Here is a 24,511-nt window from a genome sequence, read left to right on the forward strand (position 1 = left end):
TAAAAAGTTTTCTTAGACTTTGAAAAGGAAAAGTTCATTTAATTAATAGTTTTGAGGAGAAATAAATGTGTTTCCAGTTGTTAGACTCAGTCCGGGTTGCCAGGTTGGGCGGGTTTCAGCCCAATAAAAAATAAATATTCTGCTTTTTGTTTCCTCAGAATCCATGGAGGTGGTTCCGCTGGCCGAACCCTCGGACCCGGACCTTCCGGGGCCCCCGGGGCCCCCCAACCAGGACGGGACGACCCGGCAGATCATGCAGCTGCTGCAGGAGATCCAGAACCCCCAGGGGGGACCCCGCGGGGCCCACAGGCCCCCCTTCCTGGGGGAGAACCCCTGCATCCCCTTCTTCTACCGACCCGACGAGCAGGACCAGGTCCAGATCCTGGTGGTCTGACCCGGACCAGGACCAGACCTGGACCAGACCAGGACCAGGTCCAGATCCTGGTGGTCTGACCCGGACCAGGACCAGACCTGGACCAGATCCAGGACCAGGTCCAGATCCTGGACCAGGTCCAGATCCTGGACCAGAACCTCATCTCAATAACATCCTACTTTAACCAGAGTTCTGGTCTTTACCTGTCACTTATTTATTTCTACATATCCTCCCTTTATCCTCCTAAATGATGCTGTTGATGATTGACGGCAGGAAGAATATTAGGTAATAACTGTTAATAACTGGTAATAACAGATAATAACTGTTAATAACTGTTAATAACAGGTAATAACTGGTGATAATAACTGTTAATAACTGTTAATATCAGATAATAACTGTTAATAACTGTTAATAACAGGTAATAACTGGTAATAACAGATAATAACTGTTAATAACAGGTAATAACTGGTGATAATAACTGTTAATAACTGTTAATATCAGATAATAACTGTTAATAACTGTTAATAACAGGTAATAACTGGTAATAACAGATAATAACTGTTAATAACAGATAATAACTGGTAATAACTGTTAATAACAGATAATAACTGGTAATAACTGGTAATAAAACCTCCTGTTGGTGGAATCTGTGGCTGCAGCATGACTCAGCATCTTGCACAAGAGCCTTTTCTTTCTTTCTTTCTTTCTTTCTTTCTTTCTTTCTTTCTTTCTTTCTGATAATTTCTGTCTTGGGACAGAATCTTCTAGTTATTTTGGAGTCGTTGCACATAAAGAGCTTGTAGCACCAATAATGTAATAAAATTTGCACTTAACTCAATCGAAAATATAATAAAACCCAATAATGTAATAAAATATCCTGACTGATATTGTAATAACATTTTTACCCATAATGTAAAACCTTATTACATTATTGGGAATTTATTACATGCTACTCAAAGTCTGTAATTTAAGCCAATAGTCATTCTGGTGTTTCAAATCCAGCGTATAAAACATTCTTAGATACTTAAAACACAAAATGTAGAACTCTGGACTGAAAATGAACATATATATTACATTATTTGTAATATAAATTCCCAATAATGTAATAAGGTTTTACATTATCGGTAAAAATGTTATTACAACATCAGTCAGGATATTTTATTACATTATTGGTGAAGTTATTACATTATAGGTTACTGTTTTATTATATTATTGGTAAAATTATTACATTTTAGGAGCTTCCTCTGCAGACACGAGTCCGACTGAAATACTTTGTTGTTTTCAAAGATAATCAGCATTTGCGACACTAATCTCTGATTATCTGATTATTATTATTGATCCGTCACCGTCTCATTTCTGTGCAATAAAAGGCTCGTAGATTCTGCTGATTCGGCGTGAACGATCAGCTCGTGTGAGACTTTGTTGAAGTGAAAATCTCAGTTTTAATTCACTACACATGCCAAAAAAGAAGAGAAAATAAGCGTCACGTGTGAATGTAATAACAGAGTTGTATGTGAAACCAGAAGGACGGAGAAGAGCGAGAGGAAGGAAACGTTACGTTGATCTTAGTATTTAAAGGTTGTTGTTGAAGTCGCTGGTGAAGTTGCTGATCGGTTCAAAACCAAGTTCCACTTTTTTCCTTTTTTTTTCCGTTTTTTCGTGCGTGCGTTTTTTCGCGCATGTTGTGAAGCGTTTTAGTCTCGTGTCAAACGTTGCCGACGGCGTCGGATCAGCAGATTAGAGACTAAATAAACTAAACAGGTTTGATCGGAGTTTCAAGTGAACAAGTTTATAAAACTAAGTGACACTATTGATGATTCTCTTTGTGTTTTAGTTCTACATATCAAAGATGCTTTAATGGTCACGACTGCGTTCTTCTTCGGTGGTCGTTGTTTATAGTAGATTATTTAATGATTTAACGTACGATTGCACTAAAACTGTACAAAGCTTCTCATGTAGCTCCATGATCCCATGAAGCGCCGGCGCCGCTGAGGATCAATAAAAAGACGATAAAAGACAATAAAACTAACGATACGATGAAACTAACGAGACAATAAAAAAAAAACACTCCTTGAAATAAAAACTAAACGTGGAAAGTGGTTTGATTTATACGAGTATTAGGGCCAAACCAAGACAAAAAAGAAATAGGAAATTACGAGAATAAAGTGGTAATATTACGACTTTATTCTCATAATATCCTCTTTTTTTTTTGTCTTAGATCGTAGATTTATTTTCTGAACTTGCTGTTAAACGTTATAACGGGCAGATCTTTTGGGCATTAGAAAACAGAAATGAGCAAAGCTTTTGTGTTTCCCTTTGATTGATCCCAGATTTCTGGAATTCTGCAACGACACTTGATGATTCTCTTGTAAAAAGCAGCAGAGTTCAGTTTATTTTCAACTTTAAACACTTTTTCTGAGTAACTTTACGCCGTATTACGGTCCGTTTTATATTTCCTCACGTCTTCATTCTGGCTACACGTTTTATTTAGGATGTTTTTTCTTTCTGCTACTTTGGGAATTGTCGGACTAAGAGATAAATAAACTGGAGTTTTTTTTAGGGAGTTTGTGAAATAAAAGGATGTAGATAAAAAAAGAGACTTTCTAATTTACTGAGTTTAAGTGTGATTGAAACAGAGGTGTAAATACTGTACCTGTGTAACATATTGTACATTCATTGTTCCAGATGTCGCTGAGGGTGAAACTTACTGACTGGATGAAATTAAAGGTTGACAAAAAAACAAACAGATCAAGTGTTTTATTTCTGCAGAATAAGTGAAAAACTAATCAGTTTAAAGGAGACCTATTATGGCATTTGATGTATATTTTAAACAGGCCTTGAATGTCTTAAAAACAATCTAAAGCTTGTTTTTTCTACATAAATCAGAAATCCAGCCTGTGGGCCCTGTCACTAGTTTTACCGCTTCTAACCCCTTTTTCTGTGCTCCATTCAAAGGGAAGGGGGGGGTATGATAATGAGGCTCTGTGCTGATTGGCTCCCTGAATGACGTGTAGCAGGGGAGGAGAATAAACCTCACTCCGCCAGAGCAGCCCGAGCCTGTAAATTATCACAACACTGAATTTTCACAAATGGCAACTTTATTGTTAAAAAAATAAAATATGAGTTGTATATAAATAACATGTATGCACTATTTCAGCCGGATCTGCCCGGCGGATGCTGAACGCTGGCCCCGGAGCCACGCCGGGCGCCTGGCATGGCTCCGCGGTGCATCGCCCGTTACCGGGGATCAAACCGACAGATTTCGATGAAAATCTCGGAGGGTGAAGCTGGTCCAGCCTGGGACGTACCCCAGAAATCCCTGCTCCCAAAGCGGCTGGGAACCTGGACAATTTAGTCGGAAACCCCGCTTTGGGAACCAGAAAGTAGGCTGGAGCCGCGCGCATCACCGCGACTTTAACCGGGAAATCTGACCGGTTCCGACCGGCCGGGACCGCAGGAACCGGCCTGGACTGGTAGCAGGGACTCCCGGGGACCGACCAGCGGAATTTCAGCCGGATCTGCCCGGCGGATGCTGCGCGACGGGCGCCGCAACCCCACGGCGGGCGCACAGATCGGCTCCGGAGCGCATCCGCGGCGCATCGCCCGTTATCGGTGATCAAACCAACAGATTTGCCTGGAAATCTCGGAGAGTGAAGCTGGTCCAGCCTGGGACAGACCCCCGAGGACCCAGCTCCCAAACCACCCGGGAACCTGCATGATTTAACCCGGATCCGCTCCGCCGCGGCGCCGCGTCCGACTGGCTCAAGGATGGACCGCTCCAGCAGCGGAGAGATCTGGTTGTGGGCGTGGTTTCAGCAGCGGAGGCTGAACCTATGGAAATGAGCGCCTATGGTGACGTCACCATAGGCGCAGATTCAGAATGGCTCAAAAAAAGGTCACGTGACGCTGGGGGATTCTGTAAGGCGGGGGGTCAGAGAGCTTGCAGAAATTCATGGTATTTTGTCTCCCCTGTGCTGGCAGGGTGAGGGGAGACCACTTTATATATGTTAAAACAAGAAAAAATGTGTTTTTCATAATAGGTCCCCTTTAAGGGAGGGGGGGAGAAAGGAAGGAAGGGAGAAAAAAAGGAAGGGAGGAAGGAAGGAAGGAAAGAAGGGAGGAAGGGAGAAAAGAGGGATGGAGAAGGAAGGAGAGAGCAGGAGTAAGGAAGGAAGGAAGGAAGGAAGGAAGGAAGGAAGGGGGAAAACAGGGAAGGATGGAAGGAAGAATGAAAAGAAGGAAGGAAAGAAAGGAGGAAGGAAGGATCCTTCCCTTATCCTTCCTCCCTTCCTTCCTGGCTCAAAGTGAGGATAAATGTAATTTGATGGGCAGGATGATGTTGAACGTTAAAATGACGATCATAAGGGCCCATGGAGAATGTTCCGTCCCCTCTGAAACTGATTCCTGCGCTCCGCCCCTGGATCCAGCACAAACGTGATGTAAAACCCGCCGAAATACTGAAAAACCAGCCCGAATCAAACATTCTCTACGTTAAAAGCCCTATTTATTAAATTATTTGTGAATCATTTCTAGTAAATATTTTGTAAAAACCAGGAAAAGCAGCACAAATCTATATGTTTCAGTCCAATTGGGCTGAAATGTGCCCAACCTGGCAACACAGATTCGGGAGATTCTCCGCAAAATGATGAAATCAACTTTTTAATGATTAAGATTCAGAAATGAAGACCCTTGGATTCAGATTTAAGACTTTAAAATACCATTTTCAAACTAAATTGAGGTCGAGGTTGCCAGACCTGACAGATTTCAGACACAAAACCCGCCAAAATAATGAAAAACCAGCCCAAATCAAATTATTCAATTATTTGGAATACTTTTTCTAAATATTTAGTAAAAAGCAGCCCAAATATCAATTTTTCAACCTATTGTATTTAAAAATATAAAATATAGTAACAATATGTAGTGAAAGTTCGGTAAAACACTTTATAACCACAAACTGACAAAAAATAGTCTTTATTTTTTAAACTGACACCACTTTTACGCCCAGTAAATGTTAATATTCGGGATTATACTTTAATTAGGGAGTTGGATGTCAAATATTACACCGAGGCTACGATTTGAATGATAAAATAATAAAATAAAATAAAAAATAAAATAATTTATTAAAATAATATGAAGAAATTATTATAAAAAATTGTAATAAAAAAGATAAAGAAAATATGATAACAGTAAAATAAAGTAGAAATGATAAAATCAAATTCTAAAAAATAAAATGATAAAATAATAATGAAATAATAAAATAAAACAATAGAAAATATCATAAAATAATGAATTATTAATAATAATATAGGTATAAACAATAGTAGAAAACAATTATGATAAAAATAAAATAGAAATAGTAATAATAAATAAGCCTCAAGAGGACTGGATGCATTAAATAATACTTTTTTAAGGAAGGACGTCACCTAATTTGCTCCAGACCCTTAATCTTTTTGTTTTATTTTTTCTTTTTGTTTTATTTTCTTTTTTTTCCATCTTATTTTGTCATGTTTATTTTTTTTGATAAGCAAAATAAGAGCCCGTTTAATAAGTATGATACTGCACATGCGCAGTAGAGTACAGCAGGAGGTAAACAGTAGAGTACTAGAGAGAGAGAGTGGCGACAACTCCGTTCACTGCAATGGTTCAGTTTTTATTTATTTTCTCTCTCTAGTACTCTAGTAAACAGTGAGACCGATGCAGCAGCTCGACGACCGGCAGTAAAAGTTCATTAAAACATGCATTTTTTAATATTTTATGTTTTTAAATTATAATTAAGACATTATTAAAACATACTATGTTCAAATATCAAAGCTTTAAAGCGAAATAAGAGCCCGTTTAATTAAAAAGTAAAATGACTCGGCTAAAGGAAGAGTGACGTCTCCAGTGGGCGGGGCTTCCTCGTTGAGTAAATCGCGTAAGTTACGCAACAACCGCCTCCCCGTTGCCATGGCGACGGCGGCCCAGAAGCGGAAGATGAACTTCTTACAGGACTGTCTCAGAAAATTGGAATATTGTGATAAAGTCCTTTATTTTCTGTAATGCAAAAATGTCATACATTCTGGATTCATTACAAATCAACTGAAATATTGCAAGCCTTTTATTATTTTAATATTGCTGATCATGTCTTACAGCTTAAGAAAACTCAAATATCCTATCTCAAAAAATTAGAATATTCTGGGAATCTTAATCTTAAACTGTAAGCCATAATCAGCAATATTAAAATAATAAAAGGCTTGCAATATTTCAGTTGATTTGTAATGATTCCAGAATGTATGACATTTTTGTTTTTTTAATTGCATTACAGAAAATAAAGGACTTTCTCGCAATATTCTAATTTTCTGACAGTCCTGTATAATGCCATGAAATAAAAGCAAAAATCAAATACACTTCAACTAAATAAAATTAAAATAAGATAGAATAAAAAATAAAATATATATATATATAAAGTAAATAAAACAAAAATAACACAAAATAAATTATAAAATAATATAAAACAAATATAAAATAAAAAAGAATGAATTGAAGTAAAATATAAAATATAAAAAAATAGGATAAAATACTACAATAAATAATAGAATATAATAAAATAAAAATCGAATAAAATACAAAGAAAAATAGAATACAATTTGATTACAATAAAATGTATAAAAGGAAAAAATTTTAATAAGTAAATAAAACAAAAATAACAAAATAAAACAAATATAAAATAAGAAAAAGAATGAATTGAAATTAAAGCAAAAATAAAATAAAATATAAACAAAATGAGATAGAACAAAATAAAAAAATACTATACGAAATAATAGAATATAAGAAAATACAAAGAAAAATAGAATACAATTTGAATACAATAAAATGTATATAAGCAAAATATATAGATAAATCAAAAAATAAAATAAAACAAAAATAGAATAAAAATATCAATAAAAATGAAACAATAAAAAGTTAAATAAAAATAGAATACAATATATTGAAAATACAATAAAACAAAACAAAAAAATGAATGAAATCTGAGACAGTCCTGTATTATGCCATTATATAAAAGCAAAAATCAAATACAATTCAACCAAATAAAATTACAATAAGATGAGAAAAAGAATATATATATATAAGTAAATAAAGTATATAAATAAATAAAACAAAAATAACACAAAATAAATCAAATATAAAATAAAAAAAGAATGAATTGAAATAAAATATAACATATAAACATAATAGAATATAATAAAATACAAAGAAAAATAGAATACAATTTGAATACAATAAAATGTATAAAAGCAAAATATATAGATAAATTAAAACATAAAATAAAACAAAAATAGAATAAAAATATGAATAAAAGAAAATATATATATATAAAAAAATAAAGTATATATATATATATATATATATATATATATATATATATATATATATATATATATATAAATTGAAATAAAAGATAAAAACAAAATAAGATAGAAACAAAATAAGAAAACTACAACAAATAATAGAATATAATAAAATAAAAATCGAATAAAATACAATGAAAAAATAACATTAACAACAATAAAAAGTAAAATAAAAACAAAAAAATGAAACAATAAAACCAAATAAAAAAAATGAATGAAATACATTTAAAAACAGACTCAGCAACAGGAAGTGTGACGTCACCAGTGGGCGGGGCTTCCTACGCAGGAAGAAGGACTGGGATTCTCGAAGCGGCTGCGTAACAAACGCAGCAGCAACATTTACGTTAACCCCCCGCGTTGCCATGGCGACGGCCGCCAAGAAGCGCAAGATGAACTTCTCGGAGCGCGAGGTCGAGATTCTCGTGGACGAGATCGAGCGGCACAAGCACGCGCTGCTCGCGCACTACAACGCGGGCGTCACGCATGCGCGCAAGCGCGGCGCGTGGGCCGCCATCTTGGCGCGCGTGAACGCGGTCACCACGTGCCCGCGCGCGCTGCCCGAGCTGAAGAAGAAGTGGTCGGACATGAAGACGGAAGTGCGCAGGCGCGTCGGCGCGGCCCGCGCCGCGGCGGCGCATGCGCACGCCGTCCCCGTGGTGCTCAGCGCGCCGCAGCAGCGGATCTGCAACCTGCTGGGGGAGGGGCAGGTGCTGGGGGCGGGGCCTGATGAGGAGGGGGCGGGGCCTGGGGACGAGGGGGCGGGGCCTGATGAGGAGGGGGCGGGGCCTGGGGACGAGGAGGAGCTGGACGACGGTGAGGGACGCGCATGCGCAAAGAAGAAATAAGTTTAATGCCACGTTTGTTAAACACAAATATACGGAGCCCCTCTGGTGACATTTGAAAAAAATTAAATAATGCGTGGCCACGCATTATTATTATTTTTTTCAAAATAACTTGTGGCCACACATTAATAACTCGTGGCCACGCATTAATAACTCGTGGCCACAAGTTAATATCTCGTGGCCACAAGATATTAACTCGTGGCCACGAGTTATCAATACGTGGCCACGAGTTAATATCTCGTGGCCACGCATTAATTATCTCGTGGCCACGAGATATTAACTTGTGGCCACGAGTTATTAATGCGTGGCCACGAGTTATTAATGCGTGGTCACGCAGTATTTTATTAAGTTAATAACTCGTGGCCACGCATTGATTATGTCGTGGCCACAAGATATTAACTTGTGGCCACAAGTTAATATCTCGTGGCCACGAGTTATTAATGCGTGGCCACGAGTTAATATCTCGTGGTCACAAGATATTAACTCGTGGCCACGAGTTATTAATGCGTGGCCACGAGTTATTAATGCGTGGTCACGCAGTATTTTATTTTTTTCAAAATAATGCGTGGCCACAAGTTAATATCTCGTGGCCACGCATTGATTATCTCGTGGCCCAAGATATTAATGCATGGCCACGAGTTATTAATGCGTGGCCACGAGTTATTAATGCGTGGCCACAAGTTAATATCTCGTGGCCACGCATTATTTAATTTTTTTCAAAAAAATGAGTGGCCATAAGTTAATATCTCGTGGCCACGCATTGATTATCTCGTGGCCACGAGATATTAACTCGTGGCCACAAGTTTTTAATGCGTGGCAACAAGTTAATATCTCGTGGCCACGCATGAATTATCTCGTGGCCACGCATTGATTATCTCGTGGCCACGAGATATTAACTTGTGGCCACGAGTTTTTAATGCGTGGCCACAAGTTAATATGTCGTGGCCACGAGTTAATATCTCGTGGCCATGCATTAATATCTCGTGGCCACGAGATATTAACTCATGGCCACGAGATATTAACTCGTGGCCACGAGTTAAGTTAATAACTCGTGGCCACGAGTTAAGTTAATAACTCGTGGCCACGCATTGATTATGTCGTGGCCACAAGATATTAACTTGTGGCCGTGAGTTATTAATGCGTGGCCACGAGTTATTTAATTTATTTATTTATTATTTAATTTTTTTCAAAATAATGCGTGGCCACGAGTTATTAATGCGTGGCCACAAGTTAATATCTCGTGGCCACGCATTATTTAATTTTTTTCAAAAAAATGAGTGGCCATAAGTTAATATCTCGTGGCCACGCATTGATTATCTCGTGGCCACGAGATATTAACTCGTGGCCACAAGTTTTTAATGCGTGGCAACAAGTTAATATCTCGTGGCCACGCATGAATTATCTCGTGGCCACGCATTGATTATCTCGTGGCCACGAGATATTAACTTGTGGCCACGAGTTTTTAATGCGTGGCCACAAGTTAATATCTCGTGGCCACGCATTGATTATCTCGTGGCCACGAGATATTAACTCGTGGCCACAAGTTTTTAATGCGTGGCAACAAGTTAATATCTCGTGGCCACGCATGAATTATCTCGTGGCCACGCATTGATTATCTCGTGGCCACGAGATATTAACTTGTGGCCACGAGTTTTTAATGCGTGGCCACAAGTTAATATGTCGTGGCCACGAGTTAATATCTCGTGGCCATGCATTAATATCTCGTGGCCACGAGATATTAACTCATGGCCACGAGATATTAACTCGTGGCCACGAGTTAAGTTAATAACTCGTGGCCACGAGTTAAGTTAATAACTCGTGGCCACGCATTGATTATGTCGTGGCCACAAGATATTAACTTGTGGCCGTGAGTTATTAATGCGTGGCCACGAGTTATTTAATTTATTTATTTATTATTTAATTTTTTTCAAAATAATGCGTGGCCACGAGTTATTAATGCGTGGCCACAAGTTAATATCTCGTGGCCACGCATTATTTAATTTTTTTCAAAAAAATGAGTGGCCATAAGTTAATATCTCGTGGCCACGCATTGATTATCTCGTGGCCACGAGATATTAACTCGTGGCCACAAGTTTTTAATGCGTGGCAACAAGTTAATATCTCGTGGCCACGCATGAATTATCTCGTGGCCACGCATTGATTATCTCGTGGCCACGAGATATTAACTTGTGGCCACGAGTTTTTAATGCGTGGCCACAAGTTAATATGTCGTGGCCACGAGTTAATATCTCGTGGCCATGCATTAATATCTCGTGGCCACGAGATATTAACTCATGGCCACGAGATATTAACTCGTGGCCACGAGTTAAGTTAATAACTCGTGGCCACGAGTTAAGTTAATAACTCGTGGCCACGCATTGATTATGTCGTGGCCACAAGATATTAACTTGTGGCCGTGAGTTATTAATGCGTGGCCACGAGTTATTTAATTTATTTATTTATTATTTAATTTTTTTCAAAATAATGCGTGGCCACGAGTTAAGTTAATAACTCGTGGTCACGAGATATTATCTCGTGGTCACAAGATATTAACTTGTGGCCACGAGTTATTAATGCGTGGCCACGAGATAATTAATGCGTGGCCGCGAGATATTAACTCGTGGCCACGCATTATTTAATTTTTTTCAGAATAATGCGCGGCCACAAGTTAATATCTTGTGGCCACGCATAGATTATCTTGTGGCCACGCATTGATTATCTCGTGGCCACGAGATATTAACTCGTGGCCACGAGATATTAACTCGTGGCCACGCATTATTTAATGTTTTTCAAAATAATGCGTGGCCACAAGTTAATATCTCGTGGCCACGAGTTAATATCTCGTGGCCACAAGATATTAACTCGTGACCACGAGTTATTAATGCGTGGCCACGAGTTAATATCTCGTGGCCACAAGATATTAACTCGTGGCCACGAGTTATTAATACGTGGCCACGAGTTAATATCTCGTGGCCACGCATTAATTATCTCGTGGCCACAAGATATTAACTCGTGGCCACGAGTTATTAATGCGTGGCCACGAGTTATTAATGCGTGGTCACGCATTATTTTATTTTTTTCAAAATAATGCGTGGCCACGCATTAATATCTCGTGGCCACGCATTGATTATCTCGTGGCCCAAGATATTAATGCATGGCCACGAGTTATTAATGCGTGGCCACGAGTTATTAATGCGTGGCCACGAGTTAATATCTCGTGGCCACAAAATATTAACTCGTGGCCACGAGATATTAATGCGTGGCCCGAGTTATTAATGCGTGGCCACGAGATATTAACTCGTGGCCACGCATTATTTAATTTTTTTCAAAATAATATGCGGCCAAAAGTTAATATCTCGTGGCCATGCATTAATTATCTCGTGGCCACGCATTGATTATCTTGTGGCCACGAGATATTAATGAAAAGAGAAAATGTACAACATAAGAGGAAAAAAGAAAGGCGGGAATGGGGCAAAAATAAATAAATGATTTAAATTAAGACAGAATTTAGACAGAAGTACAGATTATTAAACGGCAGTAACAATGGTTACAACTAATTATGACTATATAATAATATGGTCATAGAAAATAGTAAAAAAAATAAAAATAGTAGTAAAAAATTATAAAATAAAAATCGAATTATACTAGTCAATTAGAAAAACAATGAAATAAAATTCTAAAAAAGTAGAAATATAATAAAATAATAAATTATAAAAATATGATTCTAAAAAATTGTAAAAGAAATTATTATTAAAAAAATGGTAATTAAAATGATAAAGTTATAATATGACATAAAATTATAATATAACAGTAAAATAAAATAGAAAAATAATAAAATCAAATTCTAAAAAAATACAATTATAAAATAATAATAAAATAAAACAATAATAGAAAATATCAGGGACGGCATGCGCAAAGCACCTGGCTTGTAGAAAGAATCAGAACCAGAAATAAGTTTAATGCCAAGTTTGTTAAACACACACAAGGTATTTGTTGTGGTGATTGGTGCAATAAAAAGAGCAAATATATAATGAAAAGAGAAAATGTACAACATAAGAGGAAAGAAAGAAAGGCGGGAATGGGGCAGAAATAAATAAATAATTTGAATTAAATTAAAATACAATTTTAGCCAAAAAAACCCCACAGGAATGACATAAAATAAAACTAAAAATATAAAATAATACAAAATAAAAGAAAAATATAATAAAGAGCATAAATTCCAGAAGAGTATCAGAGCCATGCAGGAGAAAAAATATTTGAGGGGAAGATTTTTTTTATTGTGCACTTCGAGAAAAAAGTTGAAATGTCGAGATTAATGCTTTTTTTCAACATTTCAACTTTATTCACAAAATTTTGACTTTATTCTCAACATTTCGACTTTTTTCTCGACATTTGGACTTTTTTCTTGACATTTCGACTTTTTTCTCGACATTTCGACTTGAGAGTACTCAAGAGTATAAAAAAAGAAAAATCAAATAAATCAAATAAAATACAAACAAGAATAAAGAAAATTTGAATACAATAAAATTTAAAATAGAAAAACAGAAAATAGAATAAAATAAAAAAAATAGATAGAATAAAAATAAAATAAATGAAAAAAGAAAGGAACAGAATAAATATAAAATATAATCAAATAAATGAACAGGAATTGTTCTCTGCGTGATTGTAACTCTGTAATTGTTCCTGTGTGTTGTCCAGCTCTCCCGGCCGGTCCGGATAACGTCTGTGTTCCGGATAACGTCTGTGTGGAAGCTAAATCTCTCCACGGTAAGACTTTCTTCCTCTTCCTTTAGTTGATCAGCAGATAAAACACGAGAGTTTTCCAGCAGAGGGTTACGGGTGGTTTCCGTAATGTTCCCTAAGTAGCATCGTTAGCAGCGAAGGAACCGGACGTGCGAGTAGGACTCCGGCGGAGCTGGAACGTTATGAAATAAAATTCTTGTTCAAACTTTAAAACACTCGGCCTGATTGGCACTAACAGACCGTACAACCTCATTTATGCCGATTATTATAGTTTTCGCGATATTTACCTTTCTTTTTCTTTTTTTTTCTATTTGACTTTGGACCCTTGTTGCTAGGCAACAAGTTATCGTAGAGACATCGTACAAATGTTCCCTGACTCGGCACGCTGTGGACTTTAACATATTCAAATTTCATGAAGCTGTGATTTAAGGAAATTTTATGTCAAAATCCAGGCCAAACGGCCCCATTCATTCGGATGGGTTTTTTTTACCATGGTGAAAAAAAAAACCTATCCGTTAACGTAGCCTGAACCGGAACGTGCACCCACACATCGACACATGTGGAGCCATCGTGGCTCGAAATGCAATACTTTTCTCAGCAAAATAGTGCAATAGTGCTATTGTTATTCTGCGGGTTTATTATTCCTCATTTTCCAGACAGATTTCGGTTCGCTACTCCTCCTACAGCTTTGAGAAAACGCGAAAGGTAAAAACGTAGAAACGTGCGAATGAATCGGGAATCGTGTGCTATGACTTTTATAAGCAATTGGCGTGCACGTTTTTGCGCAACGTGCACAAACGTGCGCGCTAAAACCCATCCGGAATGCATTGGGAGAACTTTGGGGCCTCACCACTCGCACACCGTTACTCGAAAAATTATGAACCGATTTAGAAAGTTGTGGGCCCTGAATTTAACTACAGTCATGTGGATTTTCAGAGCGATGGCATAAATAGTTTTTGCACGAAGTGCAAAAACATTTCCAAATTTCCAAACTAATGGGGAACTATTTTCTCATGTACTTCTATGGCGCCATTCAAAGCGGATGGGAGAAAAAAGATGAAATTCACCTTTTTTCTGAGTCACGTATCTTTCTCATACTTGCACGTAGAAATGTCATTCAAACTTCAAAATGGAGGAAAACTTCTCTTCTCTCTCTGAACCTGGAACTGTTTTTTCCTAAAATGTACACTTTTCAAGATATGAGCGCTCAAGCGAGGACTGGAAATCACTTTTTTGTCAAATCTACAGTGAGGTTCTAATTGATTAGAGTGAGGAAACATTCAAAAAATGAACATAATTTTTATTTGTAACTCGAGCTCACGGCCAAACCGTAAAAGCTAGAAAGATAATTTTTGGTCAGAATGTAGACATAGGTGTTGGGATTCATATAATGTGACTTTGACAGGCGTGGTGTGCACAAAATTTGAACGGGGGGGCCAACAGACACGCCAATTCCTGCCACGGTCTCCATTGACTGCAATGTAAAAAAAAGTTTTCTTAAAAAAAATCTCATTTTTGTTTTCGAACTGCCGTTACTAACACATTTTAAGGAATATCTGAATAAAAATAAGATGGACAGAATCTTCTGGGTTCTCCGTCTCTCACGATGTTTTCATTTTTCCGCTAAGAGCTACGGTTTGATCACAAAGTGGAGTGATTTGAGGTTTGTCACAACCGAAAATATAGCTGAGTCATTCCCTCTCCCTCTGTATACAGTAGTAGGCTTCTGAACCTTTTTTTTCAGGTTGTTGTTGCCCCTAGCAACCAGAGCTCAGCTGTTGACTGATTACACTGATTCAGAACTGGTCACATGACCCAGTCAGTACAGACTTCATATACTTTACCTGGAAAATTGAGAAATCTGAACCCTGACCTTTTGACCTTAGAGATCCCCAGTCCTGCTGGGAACAGGTTCATGGTATGTGTGTATATATATATATATATATATATATATATATATATATATATATATATATATTAGTATTAGTATTATTGTATATATAAATATATACATTTGTATATTATATATACAAATGCAAAGTGGACATGTGTGTATATAAGTAAACTATATATATATATATATATATATATATATATATATATATATATATATATACTGGTAATGAATGAATGAATGAAAGCATGAATGAATTAATGCTGAAGCTGGTAATGAATGAATTAATGACTGCTGAAGCTGGGAATGGATGAATGAATGAATGAATGAATGAATGAATGAATGAATGAATGAAAGCTGAAGCTGGTAATGAATGAATGAATGCTGAAGCTGGTAATGAATGGATGGATGAATGATTGAATGAATGAATGAATGAATGAATGAATGAATGAAGCTGGTAATGAATGAATGGATGAATGCTGAAGTTGGTAATGAATAAATGAATGAATGAATGAATGCTGGAGCTGGTAATGAATGAATAAATGAATGAATGAATGCTGAAGCTGGCAATGAATGAATGAATGAATGACACTGGTAATGATTGAATGAATGATGAAGCTGGTAATGAATGAATTAATTAATGAAGCTGGTAATGAATGAATGAATGAATGCTGAAGTTGGTAATGAAGTAATGAATGAAGTAATGAATGAATGAATGTTGGAGCTGGTAATGAATGAATGAATGAATGATTGAGTATCGAGTCCTGGACCTTCATTGGTGCAAATTAGCCCCGCCCCTTCTTCTGATTGGCCAATATGTTATAGTCCAATAACTTTTGAATGGTTTGACATAGAGAGTCATGGGTGGTGTCATTGGACTCGGTATTGAGTCCTTCACATTTATTGCTTGTAAAATGTACACAAATGTGCAGCAGCCCGCCGTGGCACTCTCGAAATGTCTGCGAGGAAATTGTCTAGTTATTCAACTTATTCATTTTTTTTCAGGAATCGTGTGCTATGACTTTTATTAGCGATTGGCGTGCACGTTTATGCGCAACGTGCAAAAACGTGCGCTTTTAGCGCCATCCGGAATGCATTGGGAGAACACCGTTACTCGAAAAATTCTGAACCGATTTAGAAAGTTGTAGGCCCTGAATTTACCTACAGTCCTGTGGATTTTCAGAGCGATCCCACAAATAGTTTTTGCACGAAGTGCAAAAACATTTCCAAATTTCCAAACTAATGGGGAGATTTTCCCATGTAAGTGAATGGGGCAGAATGTCACACTGTGGGTGGAAGGATGTTCGAAAAAAAACCAAATTCTCATACTTGCGCGTAGAACTGTCATTCAAACTTCAAAACGGAGGAAAACTTCTCTTCTCTCTCCAAACCTGAAACTGTTTTTTCCTAAAATGTACACTTTTCAAGATATGAGCGCTCAAGCGAGGACTGGAAATCACTTTTTGTCAAATCTAGAGTGTAGCTCTAATTTTTTAGAGTGGCAGAGACAGTAAAAAATTGACCTTAATTTTTCTTTGTAACTCGAGCTCACGGCCGAACCGTGAAAGCTAGAAAGATAATTTTTGGTCAGAATGTAGACATAGATGTTAGGATTCATAAAGTGTGACTTTCACAGGCGGGGTATGCACTAAATTTAAACAGGGGGGGATAAAGCTGCTCCAATTCCTGCCTCAGTCCCCATTCACTGCAATGTAATCAAAAGTTTTCTTCAAAAAAATCTCACTTTGTTTTCGAACTGCCGTTACTAACACATTTTAAGGAATATCTGAATAAAATTAAGATTGTCAGAATCTGCCGGGTTCTGTGTCTCTCACGATGTCTTTGTTTTTCTGCTAGGAGCTATGGTTTTCTCACAAATCTGAGTTATTTGAGAACTTGTCACAAGGCAAAAGCTGGGGTTTTCTAACAGCCAGTCCGGAACCTTCCTCATTTCGAGGTTCTTGTTGCCGGGGCAACCAGAGCTCAGCTGCTGAGTGATTAGACTGAGGCCCCGTTTACACGGAGCAAAAACGGTGGCGTTTTCATGCGTTTTGGCCGTTCGTTTACACAAAAACGGAGTTCAAAGCCCCCAAAAACGATCATTTCTGAAAACTCCGGCCAAAGTCGAGATTTTCAAAAACTCTCACTTTTCACGTTTGCTTGTAAACGGAGGAAAATGGAGGAAAACGGAGGAAAACGAGGATTTAGGCTCAGAACGTCACATTATGCAACAGAAACATCACCAGCATCATTTGTGCGACCTGTGTTTACAATTTGTTTGGCCACCGTCAATATTTTCTTGTATTTTACCTGTTTTATATTCTAAAGTCACACTTAAAAGTAACTCCACTTCTCTATCACTCCAAACCAAAGACTCTCGTTCATCTTGGAAGTAACTGCAGTCCAGGCTGATTTATGGTTCTGCGTTACACCAACGCAGAGCCTACGGTGTAGGGTACGTGGCGACGCCACCGTACGTAGGCTACGCCGTCGATTTAACGCGGAACCATATTATTCAGGCTTCACACGTGTCATTTGTTGATGTTTTTTTCCAGGATTCCGATTAGCTTGCATGACTTTACGCTTCTCGTTACACTGCCCCCTGCAGGTTTGGCTGGTCATAGCACCTTAACAGATATTTATCCGGGTTCGTGTAAAGGAGGATATTTTTGAAAACACAGAGGGGAAAATATCCGTTTTTGTAAATACCCGGCTACGTGTAAACGTGGCCTGAGCCAGAACTGGTCACATGACCGAGTCAGTACAGACTTCATATACTTTAACCTGGAAAATGGAGAAATCTGAACCCTGACCTTTTGACCTTAGATGATCACCAGTCCTGCTGGGAACAGGTTCATGGGGGATATATATATATATATATATATATATATATATATATATATATATATATATATATATATATATATTAGTATTATTGTATATATAAATATATACATTTGTATATTATATATACAAATTAGCCCCGGCCCTTCTTCTGATTGGCCGATATGTTATAGTTCAATTCAATTCAATTTTATTTATATAGCGTCTAATACAACAGATGTTGTCTCTAGACGCTTTCCAGAGATCTAGAACATGAACATAAACATAAACATAAACCCCCAAGCAATTATTATATAAACAATGGCAGGTAAAAACTCCCATAGTGGGAGAAAAGCCTTAAGCCAAAGAGTGGCAAGGAAAAACTCCCCTTTAGGAGGGAAGAAACCTTGAGCAGGACCAGGCTCATAAGGGGGGACCCTCCTGACGAAGGCCAAACTGGGGGAGTCAGGGACGTCAACAGCACACAGCAGGCAGGTGGAAGCAGCAGCGGGATGACCAGAGGAGGGGGTGCAGGCAGGCGGAAGCAGCAACAGCAGACATCCACGTAGGCAGGTGGAAGCAGCAACGGGATGACCGGGGATGGGGGGGAGGGCCGGGAACACAGGCCAGGACGCAGCTCCCGAGGCTCCAGCCTGCAAACATGCACAAAAGAGAAAAAAGGGGGGCCGGCACAAGGAACTACAGGAACGATGGACAAAAATGATAGCTATGAGATATTTATAATAAATAAAAATGGTAATGGAGAAGAGAGGCAGGGAAAAGGAGAGGAGAAGAAGGGTGAGAGGCACCGCCCAGCGGATCATGTTGGTGCCCCCTGCAGCATAGGTCTATAGCAGCATATCTACCGCGAAGCTATATTTGAGACTAACTATTATAGTTTTGTTCTATAGCTGCAACTATGACTACTGACTCTAACACACTAGAGTTTACACTACCTAGAGATTTACCAACACCAGCTAGAGGTTTACTAAACACTAACTATAGGCTTTACTAAACAGAAATGTTTTAAGTTTAGTTTTAAAGGTGGAGGTGCTGTCAGCCTCCTTAACCCAGATTGGAAGTTGGTTCCATAGTAGTGGTGCCTGATAGCAGAACGCCCGCCCTCCAAATCTACATTTAGATACTCTAGGAACTACGAGTAAACCTGCACCCTGGGAGCGGAGAGCTCTGCCAGGAACATAAGGCACTATCAAATCTTGTAAATACTGCGGAGCTAAGCCGTTTTGGGCTTTATATGCAAGTAATAAAATTTTAAATTGAATTCTGAATCTTACAGGTAGCCAATGGAGCGATGCTAACACTGGAGAGACTTGGTCTCTCCTGCTGATTCCTGTCAGTATTCGTGCTGCTGCATTCTGGATCAGCTGGAGCCTATTCAGAAAATTACTTGGATATCCTGCTAACAACACATTACAGTAATCCAGTCTAGAAGATACAAACGCATGAACGAGTTTTTCTGCATCCCTCTGCGAGAGGATTTTCCTAATTTTTGCAATATTACGGAGATGGAAAAACGCTATTTTACAAACCTGATTGACATATGGTTTAAACGACAAATCCTGATCGAAAACAACACCAAGGTTTCTCACAGTTGCACTGGAAGCCATCGCAACACCATCTAATCCCTTCCTAAGATGCTCTGGACCAAGAATGATAACCTCTGTTTTATCTGAATTTAGAAGCAGGAAATTTCTGGACATCCAGTCCTTGATGTCCCTAAGACATGCCTGAAGTTTAACCAACGGTTCTGTTTCATCCGGCTTCATAGACAAATAGAGCTGCGTATCATCAGCATAGCAATGAGTGTATGCCGTGATTCTGGATTATACTTCCCAACGGCTGCATGTATAAACTGAACAAGATTGGCCCTAGCACTGAACCCTGCGGAACACCATAACAGACCCTCGACTGTTCTGAAGAAACCTCATGTACATGAACAAACTGGAACCTGTCAGATAGATATGATTTAAACCAACATAGTTGGTTTAAATCATATCTATCCAACAGAGATAGATATGAGAAAGAGAAAGAGAAAAGTAATGAGCGTAGTCGCAGGATGGAGACGCACACTTTGATGTTGGTTGGATAGAGAGTCATGGGTGGTGTCATAAGACTCGGCATCGAGTCCTTGACCTTCATTGGTGCAAATTAGCCCCGCCCCTTTTTCTGATTGGCCGATATGTGAGTCCTTCACCTTTATTGCTTGCAAAATGCAATAATGTACACAAATGTGCAGCAGCCCGCCGTGGCACTCACGAAATTTCTGCGAGGAAATTGTCTAGTTATTATTATTATCATCATTATTGTAATTGTTATTATTAGGGCCCGAGCACTGACAGTGCAAAGGCCCTGTTGTATCTTTAGGAGTTTTTTTTTTTTTATCCTTGTTTTTCCGACTAAATGAGAGCCTTTTTTCCCCCTAAACGTGCCACAAAAGTCACCAAATTTATCACCAAGCCAGTCCTGGTGAAAAATTTGATATTTAATGGTTTGCATTAATGGGCGTGGCCTAACGGCTCAACAGCGCCCCCTAGAAAACTTTGTGCCTCGAGCCCCACAATACGGTTTGACGTACATGCACGAAAATCGGTACACACCTGTATCATGTCGCAACTTAAAGAAAAGTCTCTTGGCGCCAAGGCCGGAACCCAACAGGAAGTCGGCCATTTTGAATTAATCGTGTCATTTTGGCGCAATTTATGCCATTCCTTCGTCAGTTAATTCAGCCCGAACCGTAACGTGCACCCAGGTGTGTTATACATCAAAATGTGTGTCTCCATCCTGTGACTACGCGCATTACTTTTCTCAGTCAAAAGTGTTACCGTGGCGACGCTAGACGCCAAAAAGCACGCCCACCCTTCATCTGATTGGTTGATAGTTCCTACTTTCTGCCATAACTTTTGAATGGTTTGATATAAAGAGTCATGGTGGTGTCATCGGACTCAGTTTTGAGTCCTTGACCTTCATTGGTGAAAATTGCTTGCGCCAGGGCCCGTTCATCGCTGCTTGCAGCTCTAATTATTATCAGAGTTGGGTAGTAACGAGTTACATTTACTTTGTTACATTTACTTGAGTAAGTTTTGGGAAATGTTGTACTTTTAGGAGTAGTTTTGAATCACTATACTTTTTACTTTTACTTGAGTAGATTTGTGAAGAAGAAACTGTTCCTCTTACTCCGCTACATTAGGCTACGTTGAGCTGTTACTTTTCTTTTATCCCTTTTATCCACGTACGTGTCAATCTCATGACATCACTGGGTGATTCTTTGGGAAAAATGTTTGTTTTTGCATGTTTTGTCACATTTACACAGACTCAAACACACACAGAGTTTCTATGAGTTCATGTTGTTCTAGTTCTGCCTGGTTAAAAAAGAAAAGTACAAAGGCTGGACATTTTGTGCTACTTGTGCTTAATTTATTTTTTTATGTTATTATTTTATTAATTTTATTATTTATTAAAGTACTTGAATTTACTTTAAAATTATTTTAATGTAAGCTATTTTTTTTCAATTTATTTTATTTTATTATTTTATTGCTTTAATTTGCCTGAAGATGATTATTTTGTACTTTTGTCTGTTTGAATGGTTGTTAAAAAAATAAATCAGACGTTACTCAACAGTTACTCAGTACTTGAGTAGTTTTTTCACCAAGTACTTTTTTACTTTTAATCGGGAATTATTTGGATGACTACTTTTTACTTCTACTTGAGTCATATTATTCTGAAGTAACAGTACTTTTACTTGAGTACAGTTTTTGGCTCCTCTACCAGCTCTGATTATTATATGTATTTATTTATATATGTGTATTTGTGTATATTTCCAGCAGAGACCTCCTTCCACGGCCTGGAGGACGGCGGCGTGGTGGAGTTTTGCACCACCACCACCTCGTCCCCCCCCGACCCGCCTCCCCCTCCGCCGCCGCCACGGCCGCAGGAGCTGCGCAGCCGCATCGCCCTGAACTCGGCGCGCCTGCTGCAGGAGCAGCGGCTCACCAACGCGCACCTGCGGCAGCTGGCGCTGCACCTGGAGGCCGGAAACCGGCAGCTGCTGGCCGGCCGGCGGGCCCAGGAGAGCCAGGCCCGGGCCCAGGAGCGGCAGGCCCGGGCCCTGGAGGGGGCGCAGGCCGCGCTGCTGGCGCTGGTGGCGGCGCTACGGCCCGCGCTAAGGGAGCTACGGGGCTTCCTGGCGGCGGGGGCGGGGCCCGGGGCCCGAGACGCCGCGGGGGCGGAGCCTGGAGCCGGCCGGCCCGAGACGCCCTAGACCCGGGGGGTTCTGGACTCTACCGGGGTCGGGATTCTGGGACTAAAGTCGGACAAAAGTCGGAATTTTGGGATGTCGAGAAAAAAAGCAAAATGTCAAGAAAAAAGTCGGAATTTTGAGAAAAAAGTTGGCGAGAAAAAAGTTGGAATTTTGAGAAAAAAGTCGGAATGTTGAGAAAAAAGTCGGAATGTTGAGAAAAAGTCGGAATGTTGAGAAAAAAAGTCGGAATTTTGAGAAAAAAGTGGAAATGTCGAGAGAAAAAAGTCGAAATGTCGAGAAAAAAGTGGAAATGTCGAGAGAAAAAACTGGAAATGTCGAGATAAAATTCTGAATTTCGAGAAAAAAAGTCGGAATGTTGAGGAAAAAAGTCAGATTTTCGAGAAAAAAGTCTAAATTAAAGTCGGGATTCTGGGACTAAAGATGGACGAAAGTCGGAATGTCGATTAAAAAAGTTGAAATGTCGAGAAAAAAGCCTAAATTAAAGTCGGAATTCTGGGATAAAAGTCAGACTTTTTGGATTAAAGTCAGAATTTTGACTTTTTTTCCGCCGGCGGGCCCAGGAGGGGGGCGCCTCAGGACAGCCCAAAGTTTCCTACTGTCCTTGAACACGTCTGCCTTTTTTCAGCCCTGCAGGAAGCTGGAGCTTTTTCCTACAGACCCTGAACTCATCCTTCCGTTTATCTGTCTCTCTTTGTGGAGAGAGAATGTTATTTCTGTGTTGTAGCCGGGGCTTCTGGGTAATAAAAAAGTGTGTTTACTTCCGGCTTAAGTGACTTCTGGAGGGATAATGGATTCATGTAAACTTGTAGCTTGGAGGACCTGAAAATAATAATTAGTTTTTCTTCCGGTAGACGTAACTTCCAATCAGAACCTTCCCAACCCCCAGACCTGGAGAGGAATTGGAGAAAGACCATCAAACATGGTTTCCATGGAAACCTCAATTTGGAATTAAAGCTGCAAGCAGCGATGAACGGGCCCTCGCACTCACGGCCACCGCCCCCCATAAGCATATCAGAAATGACACCACCCACGACTCTCTATGTCAAACCATTCAAAAGTTATAGCAGAAATTCTGGACAACCAATCAGAAGAAGGGGCGGGGCTAATTCAGGCCAATGAAAGTCAAGGACTCCATACAGAATCTGATGACACCACCCACGACTCTCTATGTCAAACCATTCAAAAGTTATGGCAGAGAAACATTTTCTAGGGGGCGCTGTTGAGCCGTTAGGCCACGCCCATTAATGCAAACCATTAAATATCACATTTATCACCAGGCCTGGCTTGGTGCAAAATTTGGTGACTTTTGGGGAACTATCAAATATGGACCAATCAGATGAAGGGGGGGTGCGCAGGAATGGCCTAAATTGCGTCAAAATGACACGATTAATTCAGAATGTTCAAAATGGCCGACTTCCTGTTCGGTTTCGGCCATGGCGCCAAGAGACTTTTCTTTAAGTTGCGACATGATACATGTTGCGGCTTCTCTATCAAAACTTTTGTGAGCCGCTACTGAGCGGGTCAACACAGTCAAAACAAAATACAGACGCGGATCCAGCGTCACCTCCAAGTTGGCATGACTGCATCCTTGTGGCGAAAAGGTAGGGGTAGATGATAGTGTCCATCTAGATGCTCAACCGAGGTTGTGGCTATCTCCATGAATCTTCTGTCCTCAGCTGACATTTCATTCTTCTCTTCATTTTCCCTTTCAGAGAAGTGCTGATTATATTGTCTTATCAGAAGATCTTTTAGTTGTTCAACTGCTATTCGATTGACCGTTGCCGCCACAGGTCCAGCTTCCATAGCAGCACAAGAATTGAGTGGACCATTTACCACCCATCCAAACACTGTCTTGACTGCATATGGTCCATTTCTTTGGCTGTTAATTATGTCCCATGGCTCCATTGCCTTAGGAACGTCGACTCCAATCAGAAGCTCAATATCAGCATCAATTTCGTTCAGTCGTATGCTACTCAGATACGGCCATTTTTCCAGGTCCTTTGAGGTGGGTTTGTTATCTTTTGAGACAGGTATTTTACTCTGCGTACACTTTTGACAGGTTGAGGTAAGTACTGCCGTCCATGTTGCCAACTTCCAATCCAGTAAGTTCATAACTCTTTACTGGTCTGTTCTGACCCATCGTTTTTAATATAACTGTTGTTCTCCGTG

The 24,511-nt window shown here is 39.3% G+C and overlaps 2 protein-coding genes across 8 annotated transcripts in view; both read left to right on the plus strand.

Moving 5' to 3' along the window:
• Positions 1-3,117, plus strand: part of LOC133454896 (golgin subfamily A member 2-like) — a 52,516-nt gene extending 49,399 nt beyond the window's left edge. For 6 of the 7 annotated variants that reach the window (XM_061733614.1, XM_061733616.1, XM_061733618.1 and 3 more), the window contains one exon: positions 159-3,117. In XM_061733614.1, coding sequence (XP_061589598.1) covers positions 159-394 — 236 coding nt within the window. In that variant the 3' untranslated portion in view covers positions 395-3,117. The remainder of the gene's footprint in view (positions 1-158) is intronic. The other variant, XM_061733615.1, reaches the window with a different exon arrangement.
• A 4,941-nt stretch (positions 3,118-8,058) lies between these two features.
• On the plus strand, positions 8,059-23,086 carry LOC133454846 (nuclear apoptosis-inducing factor 1-like). Its single transcript, XM_061733569.1, has 4 exons — positions 8,059-8,468; positions 8,538-8,574; positions 13,302-13,370; positions 21,906-23,086. The coding sequence occupies exons 1-4, from the start codon at positions 8,124-8,126 to the stop codon at positions 22,340-22,342; spliced, it is 888 nt and encodes a 295-aa protein (XP_061589553.1). The 5' UTR covers positions 8,059-8,123; the 3' UTR covers positions 22,343-23,086.
• The last annotated feature ends 1,425 nt before the right edge of the window (positions 23,087-24,511 follow it).

This window comes from Cololabis saira, chromosome 11 (genome assembly GCF_033807715.1).
Source record: "Cololabis saira isolate AMF1-May2022 chromosome 11, fColSai1.1, whole genome shotgun sequence".
Classification (NCBI taxonomy): domain Eukaryota; kingdom Metazoa; phylum Chordata; class Actinopteri; order Beloniformes; family Belonidae; genus Cololabis; species Cololabis saira.